Raw genomic sequence first — 16,673 nt, forward strand, 5'->3', positions numbered from 1 at the left:
ACTTCAGATAGCATTGCCATCTTAACAATATTAAGACATCCAATTTATGAACATGGCATTTTTTCCCATTTATTTATGTCTTCTTTGATTTCATTCAGTAATGTTTTGTAGTTTTCAGTATACAAGTCTTACACTTCCTTGGTTAATTTTATTCCGACCTACTTCATTCTTTTTGATGCTATTGTAAGTCGAATTGTTTTCTGAATTTACTTTTGAGATTGTTCATTGCTAGTGTATAGAAACACACTGGTTTTTATATGTTGATCTCTGAGAGTTCCTATTGACATAGATTTATAGTTATTGTTTTATGCATTGGAATTTTAAATCATATAGGAAACAAAAAGGAGTTAGAAACTGCAAATACAACAATACTGGCTTTTATAATTACCTCTGTAGCTATTTTTACTGGTGTATTTTATTTTTTCATACAGCTTTAAGTTATTCTCTAATGTCCTTTCATTTCAGCCTGTACTCTTTTTAGCATTTTTTTAAATTAGATTTATTGGGGGTGACATTGATCAATAAAATTATATAGGTTTCAAGTGTATAATTCTATAATACATCATCTATATATAGTATTGTGTTTTCACCACCCAAAGTCAAATCTCCTGTTACCGAATACTTGACACCCTTTACCTTTTTCTACCTACCCCTCCCCACTTTCCCTCTGGTAACCCCTGCACTATTGTCTGTGTCTATGAATTTTGTTTCTTTGTTTCTCGTTTTCATTTGTTGCTTTCAGTTTTATATCCTACTTATGAGTGAAACCATATAGTTCTCAAGTTATTCCATCTAACTTACTTCGCTTAGTGTGATATTCTCAAGGTCCATCCATGTTGTCGCAAATGGCAGTATTTCATCTTTTCTTATGGCCGAGCAATATTCCATTGTATATACGTCCCACATCTTCTTTATCTAATCATTTATCGAAGAACACTTCGGTTTCCATGTCTTGGCCACTCTGAGTAATGCTGCAATGAACACAGGGATACATATATCTTTATAAAAAAAATGTTTTCAAGTTTTTCAGGTAGATACCTAGAAGAGGGATTGCTGGGTCAATTGGTAGCTCTATTCTTAATTTATTGAGGAGCCTCCATATTGTTTTCATAGTGGCTATGTCAATTTGCATACACACCAGCAGTGTATGAGGGTTCCTCTTTCTCCATAACCTCTCCAGGAATTGTTATTACCCAAAGCAACACACAGATTTTATGCAATTCCTATCAAAATCCCAATGGCATTTTTTAAACAAATGGAACAAAAAATCATCAGATTTGTATGGAACCATAAAAGACCCCAAATACCTAAAGCTATCCTGAGAAAAAAGAACAAGGTCGGAGGTATCACACTACACTACAAAGCGACAATAATATTGGCATGATATTGGCAGAAAAACAGACATACAGACCAGTGGAACAGAATTGAGAACCAAATATATATGGGCAAATAATTTTTGACAAAGGAGCCAAAAACATACAATGGAGAAAAAAAGCTCTTCAATAAATGGTGCTGGGAAAAATTGGAAAGCCACATGCAAAAGAATGAACCTAGATTAATATTTGTCACCATATATAAAAGTTAACTCAAAATGGATCAAAGAATTAAATATAAGACCTGAAACAATAAAATATGTAGAAGAAAACATGTAGATAATAAATTTATGGACCTTGGTCTTAGAGAGGATTTTGTGAATTTGACCTCAAAGTCAAGGGAAGTAAAAGCAAAAATAAATTAATGGGACTATATCAAACTAAAAACCTTCTGCGTAGCAAAAGAAACCATCAACAAAACAGAGGCAACAAACAAAATTGGAAAAGATATTGGCAAACAATACTTCTGATAAGGGGCTAATATCCAAAATACATAAAGGATTCACATAACTCAACAACAAAAAAACAAACAATCCAACTTAAAAATGAGCAGAGGACCTGAACAGACATTTCTGCCAATAAGATATGTGAAGTTGGTTAATTAAGTTCACGAACTCATCCTAGAAAAAGTGCTATATGTCTCATTGCTGAATATTACTACAGTCACCTTCAAAGTACTCTCCTTGGGAAGCTATGCACCAATGCCAGAGCCTAGTCCACGCTTCAAAGCAATTTTCTTTTTTTTTTTAATTTTTTTTTTATTAAATTTATTGGGGTGACAATTGTTAGTAAATTTACATAGATTTCAGGTGTACAATTCTCTATTACATCATCTATAAATCCCATTGTGTGTTCACCACTCAGAGTCAGTTCTCCTTCCATCACCATATATTTGATCCCCCTTACCCTCATCACCCACCCCTCACCCCCTTACCCTCTGGTAACCACTAAATTATTGTCTGTGTCTATGAGTTTTTGTTTCTCATTTGTTTGTCTTGTTCCTTTGTTGTTTTTGGTTTATATACCACATATCAGTGAAATCATAGGGTTCTCTGTTTTTCTGTCTGACTTACTTCACTTAGCATTATACTCTCAACATCCATCCATGTTGTCACAAATGCTCCTATATCATCTTTCCTTGACGCCGAATAGTATTCCACTGTGTATATATACCACAACTTCTTTATCCATTCATCTATCGAAGGACATTTTGGTTGTTTCCATGTCTTGGCCACCGTAAACAAAGCTGCAATGAACATTGGAGTACACGTGTCTCTATAGAGAAATGCTTTCAGATTTTTTGGGTAGGTACCCAGGAGAGGGATTCCTGGGTCATATGGTAACTCTATTCATAATTTTTTGAGGAACCTCCACACTGCCTTCCATAGTGGCTGCACCAGTCTGCATTCCCACCAACAGTGTATGAGGGTTCCTGTTTCTCCACAGCCTCTCCAACACTTGTTACTATTTGTCTTGTTGATGACAGCCATTCTGACTGGGGTGAGGTGATATCTCATTGTGGTTTTCATTTGCATTTCTCTGATGATTAGCGATGTTGAGCATTTTTTCATATGTCTATTTGTCATTTGTATGTCCACTTGGAGAAATGTTTCTTCAGGTCCTCTGTCCATTTTTCAATTGAGTTGTTTGTTTTTTTGTTGTTGAGTTTCATGAGTTCCTTGTATATTTTGGATATTAGACCCTTATCAGAGGCAATGTTTGCAAAAATCTTCTCCCATTCAGTTGGGTGCCTCTTTGTTTTGTCAATAGTTTCTTTTGCTGTGCAGAAGCTTTTCAGTTTCATATAATCCCATTCGTTTATTTTAGTTTTTACTTCCATTGCCTTTGGAGTCAAATTCATAAAATGCTCAAAGCAATTTTCGAACTCTTTTTCTGGAATGGCCATCAGAGTTGTCGTCATATTACCCTTGATGTCTTGAATGTCATCAAAATGTCTTCCTTTCAATATTTCCTTTATCTTCGGGTAAAGAAAGAAGTCACTGGGGGCCAGATCAGTTGAGTAGGGAGGGTGTTGCAATACAGTTAGTTACTTGTTTACTGGCTAAAAACTCCCCCAGAGACAGTGCCGTGTGATCTGGTGCACTGTCTTGACACAAGAGCCGTGAATTGTTGGTGAAAAGTTCAGGTCGTCTAACTTTTTCATGCAGCCTTTGCAGCACTTCCAAATAGTACACTTGGTTAACTGTTTGTCCAGTTGGTACAAATTCATAAGGAATAATTTCTTTGATATCAAAAAAAAAAGGTTAGCAACATCATTGTAACAGGCTCGTGTGTGTAATTGTCTGACCTCGTATAAGTGGCCAACAGATACAAAAAAAAGATGCTCAACTTCACTAGCTGTTAGGGAAATGCAAATCAAAACCACAATGAGATACCACCTCACACCTGTTAGAATGGCTATTATCAACAAGACACGTAATAACAGCCATTTCTTAAAAGGCAGGTTTACTAATGACGAACTCTACCAGCCTTTGTTTATTTGAGAATGTCTTAATTGCCTTCATTTTTGGAGGATGCTTTTACCAGCTATGTTATTCTTTGTTAACAGTATTTTTCTTTCAGCTCTTTAAATATAGCAGTCCACTACCTTGTGGCCTACTTTGTTTCTGATAAACTGTTATTAATCTTTTTTTCAATGAAAGTTTATTGGAGTGACAATGGTTAGTAACGTTACATAGGTTTCAAGGATACAATTCTGTATTACATCATCTATATATCACATTGTGTCAGTTCTCCATCCATCTTTAATCTTATTGTGGATCCTTTGAGATGACAAGTTGCTTCTGTCTTGCTGTTTTCAAGATTCTCTCCTTGTCCCTGTAGATTGACAGTTTGAGTATAATGTGTCTCAGTGTGGATCTCTGAGTTTATCCTACTTGGAATTTGTTGATGTTCTTGGATGTATATTTTTATGTTTCATAAAATTTGGAAATTTTTTGACCATTATGTCTTCATGTATAGTCTTTCTGCCTCTCTCTGTCTCTGTCTCTGTCTCTGTCTCTCTGTCTCTGTCTCTCTGTCTCTGTCTCTCTCTCTCTCTCTCTCTCTCCCCTCCCCATCTGGAACTCCGATATGAATATGTTGATAGGCTTGATAGTGTCCCACCAGGTCCCTTTGTCTCTGTTCATTTTTTTTCTTTCTGTTCATCAGACTGGGTAATTTCTTTCTTTTTTTTTAAAGTTTCCTGGGGTGACAATTGTTAGTAAATTTACATAGATTTCAGGTGTACAATTCTGTATTACATCATCTGTAAATCCCACTGCATGTGCACCACCCAGACAGACTGGATAATTTCAGTTGAACTTTCTTCCCTTCATTGATTCTTCTGCCTCCTCAAAATCTACTTTGAACACCTCTAGTGAATTTTTTATTCAAGCTATTATACTTTTCCACCTCAAAATTTCTTTTTTGTTCCTTTTTATATTTTCTGTTTCTTGATAGAAAATTGATGTTCAATTTTCTGTTGATACATGGTTCTCTTTGATCATATTTAAGAAAGCTGATTTATAGTCTTTGTATAAAAAGTTCAATCAGTGTCTGCCTCACAGTTTCATCAATTTCTTTTTTTCCTGTAAATAAGACTTTTCTGTTTCTGTTCGTGCCTCATAATTTTTTGTTGAACTCTAGACATTTTGAATAGTATAATGTGGTATCTCTAGAAGTCATATTTTCCTTCCTTCCCAGAGTTTGTTGTTGTTTATTGTGAGCTATAGTTATGTATTTATTTAGTGACTTTGCAAACAGTTGTTTGCAAAGACTGTATAACTTGATATTTCCTGACAGAGATTTCCTTAAATAACTAAATTAAGCACCCTTTTTCTTTTCCTTTTTTTTTTCATAGTTAAAGTTTCTTGGGGTGACAATTGTTAGTAAAGTTACATAGAATTCAGTTGTACAATTCTGTAATACATCATCTATATATCACATTGTGTGTTCACCACCCAGAGTCAGTTCTCTTTCCATCACCATATATTTGATCCCCTTTACTTTCATCTACCACCCCGTCCCCCCTTACCCTCTGGTAGCCACTAAATTATTGTCTGTGTCTATGAGTTTTCGTTTCTTCATTTGTCTTGTTGTTTTGTTGTTTTCAGTTTTATATCCCACATACTATGTTTCCCTGAAAATAAGAGCTAGCTAGACAATCAGCTCTAATATGTCTTTTGGAGCAAAAATTAATATAAGATCTGGTCTTATTTTACTACAACATAATATCGGGTCTTATAATTATAATATAATATAATAAATATAATATAATATAATATAATATAATATAATATAATATAATATAATACCCGGTCTTATTTTACTATAAGACCAGGTCTTATATAATATAATATAATGTAAGACCCAGTCTCATATTAATATCTGCTCCAAAAGACGCATTAGAGCTGATTGTCTGGCTAGGTCTTATTTTCGGGGAAACACAGTATCCGTGAAATCATCCGTGAATCATTCTCGACTTTTTCTTCTGACTTATTTCACTCAATGTAATCTCAAGAACCATCGATGTTGTCACAAATGGTACTATTTCATCTTTTCTTATGGCAAAATAGTATTCCATTATATATATATATATATATATATATATATATATATATATATATATCACAACTTCTTTATCCATCCATCTATTGAAGGACACTTTGGTAGTTTCCTTGTCTTGGCGACCATAAATAAAGCTGCAGTGAACATTGGAGCACGTATATCTTTATGAATAAATGGTTTCAGATTTTTTTGGGTAGATACCCAGGAGAAGGGTTACTAGGTCATATTGTAATTCTGTTCTTAATTTTTTGAGGAACCTCCACACTGCCTTCCATAACGGCTGTACCAGTCTGCATTCCCACCAACAGTGTATGAGGGTTCCTTTTTCTCCACAGCCTCTCCAACACTTGTTACTATTTGTCGTGCTGATGATAGCCATTCTAACTGGGGTGAGGTGATATCTTATTGTGGTTTTTATTTGAATTTCTCTGATGATTAGTGATGTTGAGCATTTTTTTCGTATGTCTATTGACCATTTGTATGTCTTCTTTGGAGAAATGTCTTTTCAGGTTCTCTGCCCATTTTTTAATTAGATTGTTTGTTTTTCTGTTGTTGTCGAGTTGTGTGAGTTTCTTATATATTTTGGATATTACCCCTTATCGGAGGTATTGTTTGCAAAAATCTTCTCCTGTTCGGTTGGTTGCCTCTTGATTTTGTTGATGGTTTCTTTTGCTGTGCAGATATTTTTAGTTTGATAAAGTCCCATTCATTTATTTAGCTTTTACTTCCCTTGCCTTTGGGTTCAAATTCATAAAGTGCTCTTTGAACCCAAGGTCCATAAATTTAGTACCTATGTTTTCTTTATGCAGTTTATTGTGTCAGGTCTTATGCTTAAGTCTTTGATCCATTTTGAGTTAATTTTGGTACATGGTGACAGATAGCAGTCCAGTTTCATTCTTTTGCACGTGGCTTTCTAATTCTCCCAGCACCATTTATTGAAAAGACTTTTTCCCAATTGTATGTTTTTGGCTTATATGTTGAAAATTATCTGTCCATATTTATGAGGGTTTATTTCTGGGTTCTCAATTCTATTCCATTGGTCTGTGTGTCTGTTTTTCTGCCAATACCAAGCTCCTTTGATTATTGTTGCTCATTAGTACAAGCTAAAGCCAGGGAATGTGATACCTCCAGTATTGTTCTTTTTTCTTAAGATTGCTTTGGCTATTTGAGGTCTTTTGTGGTTTCATACAAATCTGATGATTTTTTTTGTTCTATTTCTTTAAAAAATGCCATTGGAATTTTGATGGGGATTGCATTAAATCTGCATATTTCTCTGGGTAATATGGCCATTTTAACTATGTTGATTCTTCCAATCCACAAACACATAATGTCTTTCCATTTCTTCTTTCTGTCTTCTTCAATTTCCTTTAAAAGTGTCTTAATAGTTTTTTAGTATATAAGTCTTTCACATCCTTGGTTAAGTTTGTTCCTAGGTATTTTATTCTTTTTGTTGCAATTGCAAAAGGAATTATTATTTTTATTTGTTTTTCTGAGATTTCATTGTTAGTATATAGGAATGCAATGGACTTTTGTTCATTGATTTTGTGGTCAGCAACTTTATTATATTCGTTTATTGTTTCTAATAACTTTTTGGTGGAGACTTTAGGGTTTTCTATGTATAGCATGATGTCATCTGAAAAAAGTGGCAACTTCTTCATTCCCAATTTGGATACCTTTTCTTTCTCTTGCCTGATTGCTCTGGCTAGGACTTCCAATACTATCCTGAAAAGCAGAGGTGATAGGGGACAGCCCTGTCGTGTTCCTGAACTTAGAGCAAACGGCTTCAGTTTTTCACAACTAATTATGATAGTTGCTGAGGGTTTGTCATATATGGCTTTTATTTGGATGAATTATTTTCCCACTGTACCCATTTTATTAAGTGTTTTAATCATAAATGGATATCTTGTGAAATGCTTTTTCTGCATCTATTGATATACTCGTATGATTTTTATCCTTTATTTTGCTTATGTGGTGTATCACATTCATTGATTTACATATGTTGAACCATCCTTGTGCCCCTGGGATGAACCCCACTTGATCCTGATGAACAATGTTTTTAATGCATTGCTACATTCGATTTGCTAGAATTTTGTTTAGGATTTTTCATCTGTATTCATTAGGCATATTGGTCTGTAGTTTTCTTTTTTTGTGTTGTCCTTACCAGGTTTTGGTATCAGGGTAATGTTGGCCTCATAAAATTAGTTTGGGAGTACTGTCTCTCCTTCAATTTTTTGGAATAGTTTGAGTAGGACAGGTATTAGATCCTCTTTGAATGTTTGGTAGAATTCTCTAGTGAAACCATCTTGTCCTGAACTTTTGCTTTTGGGAAGGTTTCGGATGACTGATTCAATTGCCTTACTGGAGATCGGTCTGTTTAGATTTTCCAGTTCTTCGTGATTCAGCCTAAGAAGGCTATATGTTTCTAAGAATGTGCCTATTTCTTCTAGGCTATTGAATTTGGTGGCATATAGTCCTTCATAGGATTCTTGGGTGATGCTTTGTATTTCCATGGCATCCATGGTAACTCCCCCTCTTTCATTTCTGATTTTGCTTATTTGCGTCTCTTCTCTTTTCATCTTAGTGATTCTAGCCAAGGGTTTGTCAATTTTATTAATCTTTTCAAAGAATCAGCTCGTTGTTGCATTGATTTCTTTTCTATTGTCTTTTTGTTCTCTATTTCATTTAGTTCTGCTCTGATTTTTATTATTTCGTTCCTTCTGCTGGTTTTGGATTCATTTGTTCTTCTTTTTCTAGTTCTTTAAGGTGTAACGTGAGGTTATTTATCTGGGATTTTTCTGTTTTCTTGAGAATAGGCCTGTAATGATATAAATTTCCCTCTTAAAACTGCTTTTACTGCAATCCAGAAATTTTGGTAGGATGTATTTTCATTGTCATTTGTTTCTGTGTATCTTTTGATCTCTCCTGTTATTTCTTCTTTGACCCAGTTGTTCTTTAAAAGTATGTTGTTTAATCGCCACATATTTGTGTTTTTTCCTGCTTTCTTTTTGCAGTTGATATCCAGTTTCAAAGCCTTGTGATCAGAAAATATGCTTGGTATGATTTCAGTCTTAAATTTGCTGAGGCTAGTTTTATGTCCTAATATATGGTCTATCCTTGAGAATGTTCCATGTAGACTAGGGAAAAAAATGTATAGTCTGATGTTCTAGGATGAAGTGCTCTATAAATGTCAATTATGTCCATTTCATCTAATGTGTCATTTAGGGCTGCTATTTATTTATTTTCTGTTTGGATCTATCCATAGCTGTCAGTGATGTATTTAGGTCTCCTACTATAATTGTGTTTGGTCGATTTCTCCCTTTAGTTCTGTCAGTAATTGCTTTGTATATTTTGGTGCTCCCTGATTGGGGGCATAAGTGTTGATGACTGTTATTTCTTCTTGTTTTATAGTCCTCTTTATCATAATGAAATGTCCATCTTTGTTTCGTTACCTTTTTTATCCTGATGTCTGTTTCATCTGATATCAGTATGACTACACCTCTTTTTCTTGATACTATTTGTTTGGAGTGTCAATTTCTACCCTTTCAGTTTGAATCTATATTTGTTCTTATAGCTGAGATGTGTCTCTTGGAGGCAGTATGTGGTTAGGTTTCATTTTTTGATCCATCCTGCTGCTCTGTGCCTTTTTATTGGTGAATTCAGTCCATTTACATTTTGCATGATTATGGATGCATGAGAATTTCCTATCATTCTATCTCTGGTTTTCTGGTATGATGGTGTCTCCCTTGTTTTTTTGCCTTTGTGTTGCTGTCTGTTATTCCAGTGTGGTGGTACTCTATGATTTTTCCCTCTATTTCTTCTTTTATTATGTTACATATTTTAGTACTGGATTGTTTTTGAGTGGTTAACATTAATTTTATGTAAAAGACAGTTTCATATTTAGAGTATTCCATTTTCTTCAGCATGCTTCCTTTCTCCATTCCCTTGTGCCGGTTCAGACCTTTACTCTCTCCCCTTTTATGTTTTTGTTGTCAGAAATGATCTGTATTTATGCTGTGAGTTTATTTCTGCGCTGCAGTAGCAAGTTGTCTTTTTCCTCATTTTTGAAGTGTTTTTTTTCCGTCTTTACTCTGTATGTTATGATTAAGTGTATAGTGTCCTATTTAGTGTAGGTTTTGCCATTTTGTGCTTCTGTCTGTTCGTAATACTACTCATGGTTTTATATTCTTTTGCTTTTTTGTTTCAGGTCGAATTGCCTCCTTCAGTATTTATTGTAGTGCGTGTCATGTGTTAGAAAATTCCCTCAGCTTCTGTATGTCTGGAAAGGTCTTTATTCCTCATTCATATCTAAAAGATATCTTTCCTGGATATATTATTCTTGGCTCATAAATTCTCTTTCAATAGTTTGAGTGTTTAATTCTACTCCCTCCTCTTTTGTAGAGTTTCTGCTGAAAAATCTCATGATAATCTAATGGGCTTTCCTTTGTTGATTACCATCTCTTCCCTCGCTGGCTTGAGGATTCTTTCTTTGTCGTTCATTTTTCACAACTTCAATACAATGTGCCTTGAAGAAGGCCTGTTGGGATTGAGGTAATTAGGTGTTCTGTTTGCTTCCTGGATTCGAGGATCCAGTTCTTTCCACAAGTTTGGGAAGTTCTCGTCGACTATTTGATTATACTCTCTGTTCCCTTCTCCGTTTCTTCTCCTTCTGGTATGCCCACTGCTTATATTGCCCTTTCTGATGGAGTCAGAAAGTTCTTGTAGATTTCTTTCCTTTCTTTTAAGTCTCAAGTCTCTCTCTTCTTCCACCTGTGTCATTTCCAGATTTCTGTCTTCGATGTCACTGATTCTTTCCTCCATCTGGTCAACTCTACTATCTAAGCTGGCTATTTCATTCTTCATTTATTTTATTGAGTTCTTAATCTCCAGAAATTCTATTTGTTTCTTTTTAAAAATTTCAGTCTCTTTGGTAATATGTTCATTTTGTTCTTTGATTGTGTTTCTGAGTTCATTAAACTGCCTTTCTGTGTTTTCTTGCATCTCGTTGAGTTTTTTCAGAACTGCAATCTTGAATTCTGTCATTTTAAGTCACATATTTCCATATATTTAAGTTCTTTTTCTGGAGACGTTTCATTTTCTTTCTGTGCTGCCTTATTACCTTTGTTATTCGTGGCAATTAGTGAATTATTAGTTTTCTTCCTAGACATCTACAGGAGTGGGTTCTGCAACAGGTTGATAGGAAGAGGTCTTTGTTTTGCTTTCCAGTAGTTGTTGGTAGAATGCTTTATTTTCTCTACGAGTCAGCCTTTTGTTCTCTCTTATGCTGTCGTGTTATATTTTCTGTGCACTGTTCCGGCTTCTCACACAATGGGGGGATTCCCTGGAAGGCGAGCTTCTCTGTGAAACGCTTCGCCTGGGTCACAGGGCACCGCCTCCGTGGGGGTGTGTGGAGAGTTTCTGAAGTTCCAAAGTTCTTCCTGCACCAGATTCAGAGCCCGTGTGTTTCAGTAGCTCTGTTTACTGTTGCAGGGATCTGACAGGGATAGGGTAGGATGTGAGAGGTGTCCCAGAGCAATGGCGGTGACCACCAGCACAGCCAGTCCTGCACCAAAGGATCTCTCCCATTCTCCTGAACTAGTTGCGCTGTGAGTCTGTGGCTTTTGGCCACAGTTCTCAGAACAGCAAATATTCTGTTCTTTTGATCTGAGACTGCTGCTGTTATACTTCTAGTAGCACTGGGAGGTAAGCTCTGACTAGGTGGGGTGGGGCCGCTAGGCTCCCTATACCTTCTGATCTCTTCTTGGCAGTGAGGCTTAAACCACCATTTTCACTCTGTCATGAGCGTTGGGTTCTGCCATGTTATATGCTGTTCCCTCAGGTGGGACTGCTAAGCAGCCTTCTCCTTTGTTAAGCCTCCCCCTTGTTGTAAGTTTTTAATCGGATTCCAAAGTCCTAAAAAAATTGATTCTTACAGTTTTTGCCAGCTTAATGGTTGCTTCAATGGAGGGACAGATTCTTAGTGCTCCCATCTCCAACATTTTGGGGGTCATCACTCCTTCCACCCTTATATTTTTAATATGTATATTTTAACTTTTGGTTTGTTTAGACATCTAGAGTTAATTATTATCTACATCTTTTCCCCCTCTTGAAAACGGTATAAACCGTAGAATGGAATTCCTTTTGCATGTTACTTTATACCTATTACATCTCAATCCTCACAACTTTGCAAGGCAGGTCCTAGCTATTATTTCAGTTTTATGGATGAAGATAATGAGACTTAGAGAAGTTTTCTTAGGCTACAAAGCTAGTGGGTCACTTCAGGATTTCTAAGTAATTGTCTAATCCTGAGACTCAAGGTCTTTCTACCATATCACACTTCTTTTCTTGAAGTGAATAACCTTGCAGACCCAACAAAATAACATTGACATTCAATCAGGTTTCTCAAACAACTCTGTTACTAGTAGTCATTTCCTTCTAGGGACAATCAATGACCCTTCTTAAAACTGTTCTTTAATAAGTCAGGAGGCAGGGGTTTTACCTCTTTCCTCCAGGCGGAAGGCCTGAAAAATGGACTAATTTTCCTACAAAGAGGCCCTCTGGTGTGACATGGGAGACTGGATTCCTCTGATGAAGTAGAATTTTAGAGAAATTTGAAGCTGGTCATTAGGAGAAAGTTTTCAGTCTTACTTTGCTTCTCTTGTAGTTTGACCTCATCAGTCAGACCTTTCTAGACCATCTTTACATTAAATCCTATAGGTGTTGCATGTGGATTATAAGGAGAGTGTGGTAAAACTGGATGTTTGTGTGTATTTGTATAGTACGAGGTATGATCGAAAAATACGGTGAATGTTTACATTAAAAAAATGTATTACAGGGACGGCCAGAGGGCTCAGTTGGTTAGAGTGTGAGCTCTGGGCAACGGGGTTACCAGTTCGATTCCTGCATGGGCCAGTGAGCTGTGCCCTTCGCAACTAGATTGAAGACAACAACTTGAGCTCCTCATGGGCAGCCAGATGGCTCAGTTGGTTATAGTGTGTGATCTTAACAAAAAGGTTGACTGTTCGACTCCCACATGGGATGGTGGGCTGTGCCCGCCACAACTAGATTGAGGGCGGTGACTGGACTTGGAGCTTGGCCACGCCCTCCACAACTAAGACTGAAGGACAACAACTTGACTTGGAGCTGATGGATCCTTGGAAAAACACACTGTTCTCCAATAAAGTCCTGGAGATACACACTGTTCCCCTTCCCCAACAAAGTCTTTTAGAAACATTTTTATTATAGTTAAAGACACATTGCCATTAATCCCCCTCGAAATACTCCTCCTCACTTTAAACATACTTAACCATTGTTGTTGCCAGTTTCTGAAGTAGTTCTGGAGATCCTTTTTTGTGTCTTTCATTGTGCTGTTGTGGCTACCTTAATGTCCTGAATGGATTAAAAATGTTTTCCTTTCATGTTCATTTTGACTTTGGGGAAAAGCCAGGAGTCTCATGGTGCCTGATCCGGTGAATAAGTTCAATGAGGACATGCCGTAATGTTTTCATTTGACAGAAATTGCCATACCAGAAGCAGTGTGTGACATGGAGATTGTCATGACGGAGAATGAAGTAAAGACACTCATGAAAGAGGACTTCCAGAACTGCTTCAAAAAGTGGCAAGAATGATGGGATAAGTGTGTTCAAAGTGAGGGAGTATTTTGAAGGGGATTAATGGCAATATGTCTTTTACTGTAATAAATTTTTAAAAATGTAAACAGTCACCGTATTTTTCTATCACCCCTCATATGAGATACTTGTCTATGTGTGTTTTGTCATTCAGAACATTCACTTCCAGTAATCTTGTTCCTAATTCAGCCCAGGTAGTCTTTTTCTTACATTTTTGTGAATGATGTGTACACCATTCTTTTTCCATTAATTAAGCAAACACTGAGTACCTACTCTGTATTATGTTTGGCTCCCTTAGTTTGAAATCAAACAATACATATTTCTGCTCTTCTGGTAAATTAGGGGTGACAGATTTACTAATCATCTCTTTAAGTATTATATAACAAATAACTCCAGTAAAGGTATGCGGAGGATACTATGGGGAGTTGAGGAGGCATCTGAATCAGAGTACGAGAACAAGGGAAGACTTCTTTAGGAAGTGAATCTAGAGCTGAAATTTGTAGGATGAGTAAAGTAACTCATGAAGTTGTTCACTAAATGGATGCTGGGTGAGTGAATCAGAATTAGCTGATGCTTGGAGAAGGACATTTGCAGCAAGGGTGCAAAGGTAGAAAGGCATGAAAAGTACGTGGCATATTCAGGGAATCCTGCAGTTGAGTATGGGTTAAGTAAAAGGGTCTACTTCTAGGGGAGTGGGAGGACTTGAGGTAGGTATTGTTCTGTCTTCCCCCGTCCGGATGAGATCTCAGTTGACTTTGCTTTTCTCTCTGTAGTTTACCCTTCCCTGGAGTCTGACGATGATGACCCTGCTTTGAAATCTCGACCCAAGAAAAAGAAGAATTCAGATGATGCTCCATGGAGTCCTAAAGGTGATTTAGTATTCTGTCCTTAAACTCTCTGGGGGAAGTTGGGGGAAAAATAGACTGGGGGTAGGTGAGATATTTAATGTAGGAAGATGTGATTCAATCGTTCATTTGTTTATTCAGCAAACATTTGTTGACTGCTGTGTTAGGTGCTACAGTGAAAACGATCAGTGAGACACAGAGTTTATGCATTCAGTTCAGCAAAGCCAGAAGTAATTTAGTATGTTCCTTCTGATATTTTATGGCTAGAGATAAAAAGAGGAAGACCTTGAACAGATTCTAGCAAGCAGTCTAAGGCTTCTGAGAACATTCTGCTACCATCTTCTTAGCCCTTTGGTAATATTAATGTCAAAGAAGGGAAATTCTTCTGACTGTTGAGCTGTACAAGGCCCAAGACTCCTTAGACTGTCATCTGTACTGGCTGAGAGGCCATCTCTGAGAAAGGAAGAAAGAATGATCATTGACTTTAACATGTAATTTAGAGGATAATAAAATAATTCATCTCTTTGGCTTGGTATTTTTCACATTAGAGGGTGTGTTTGTTAGCTTTTGCTGCTTATCCAGTTACCCAAAACTGAATGGCATAGAACAACAGTCGATTACTTTTCACAATTATCTATGTTGACTGAGCTGCTGTTCCAGTCTGGACCAGCTTGGCTGGCTCTGGATGGTCTGAAAAGATCTCCCTCAGGTGTCTGGGACCTAATTTGGGTCGGCTGGGGCCTCTTTCCATGTGGTCTTTCATCGACCAGGGGGCCCACCCAAGATTTTTCTCAAGGTAGCAAGCAGAAGGGTATCCAGCAGCAAGAAAGGACAAGCCCCAATGTGTAAGCCCTTTTCAAGCCACGGTTTGTGTCATGTTTTCCATTGGCCAAAGACATGGCCACGCCTCAATTCTAGGCATGGAGAAATAGATTCCATCTTATGACAAGGAGCTGCAAAATCCTCCTATGTATACAAGGAAATGTGAGCTAATTGAGAGCCATTACCGCAGCAGTTCACCGCAGAGGGTGCTGGCATCTCAGTGCCCTTGTTTCCCCAGGAAATAAAGGGCCTGATAACCCCACCCAGCCTTATTTGGCCTTTCTGGTGTGTGTTTGGAGTTGGAGGAGTAGGGTGGTAGAGCAGTCCTGGAAAGTGTTCTCTTAGTGAGGCAACCAGCAAATGTTTCTTTCTTCTTGCTTCAGACCTATTTTCTGATTTTATTTTGTCCTATAGTTTCTGGCTTATTAGCATAATAGAAAATTTGAAAAATACAGAAAAATAGAGGAAAGTATAAAGAAGAAACCACCCATGATTCTGCCACCCAGAAATAACCGCTGTTAATGTGTTTACATATTTCCTTATAGTCTTTTATTTGTATGCATTTTCCTTTTTATGGTTGAAATTGCATTACGTATATAATCATATATCCTACTTTAAAATTGTTTTGGCCTTTATTCAAAATATATGTGTATATTTGGTAGCAAATCAAATAGTACAGAGGAGTTTAGGATGAAATGCATGGTCTTCTGCCTCTGCTTTTTCCACCTACAATGCCATGCCAGAGAGGCAACCTCATAGTTTTAATTTTTCTGGTAGTTACCTCCAAAAAATAAATATAATAGGATTTGTAACACCTTTTTTTTTCTTTTTTTAAAAATATATCATCATTTTTTTGCTCTTTTTTTAAAAAAATATATCACGATCATTTTTTGCTCTTTTTAAAAAAAAATTTTATTGGGGAATATTGGGGAATAGTGTGTTTCTCCAGGGCCCATGAGTTCGATGTCATTGTCCTTCAATCTAGTTGTGGAGGGCGCAGCTCAGTTCCGCGTCCAGTTGCCATTTTCAGTCTTTAGTTGCAGGGGGCACAGCCCACCATCCCATGCAGGAATTGAACCAGCAACCTTGTTGTTGCGAGTTCGCGCTCTAACCAGCTGAGCCATCTGGTCGCCCCTCCGGAAGCTCAGTGGCAGCTTATTATCTTCAGTCTAGTTGTGGAGGGTGCAGCTCACTGGCCCATGTGGGAATTGAACCGGCAACCCTGTTGTTCAGAGCTCACGCTCTAACTAACTGAGCCATCCAGCTGCCCTGTAACACCATTTCTTGATTTATTAATTTCTGTTTCCCCTTCCATCAACTTCTGTCAATCTCTCTTGATTACCCACTTTCTAAGATATGGACATTAGTGCCGCTGTTTTTTTCTTCCTTCTTCAAACTTTCTTTGAGCCGCACTTTTTCATTTATATCGTCAAGGTTGT

The 16,673-nt window shown here is 37.0% G+C and overlaps 1 protein-coding gene across 3 annotated transcripts in view; it reads left to right on the top strand.

Moving 5' to 3' along the window:
* Positions 1-16,673, top strand: part of PHF8 (PHD finger protein 8) — a 126,925-nt gene that overhangs the window by 85,337 nt on the left and 24,915 nt on the right. For all 3 annotated transcript variants that reach the window (XM_081041809.1, XM_081041808.1, XM_081041810.1), the window contains one exon: positions 14,341-14,436. In XM_081041809.1, the coding sequence (XP_080897935.1) occupies positions 14,341-14,436 (96 nt within the window). The remainder of the gene's footprint in view (positions 1-14,340; positions 14,437-16,673) is intronic.

This window comes from Rhinolophus hipposideros, assembly GCF_964194185.1.
Source record: "Rhinolophus hipposideros genome assembly, chromosome: X".
Classification (NCBI taxonomy): domain Eukaryota; kingdom Metazoa; phylum Chordata; class Mammalia; order Chiroptera; family Rhinolophidae; genus Rhinolophus; species Rhinolophus hipposideros.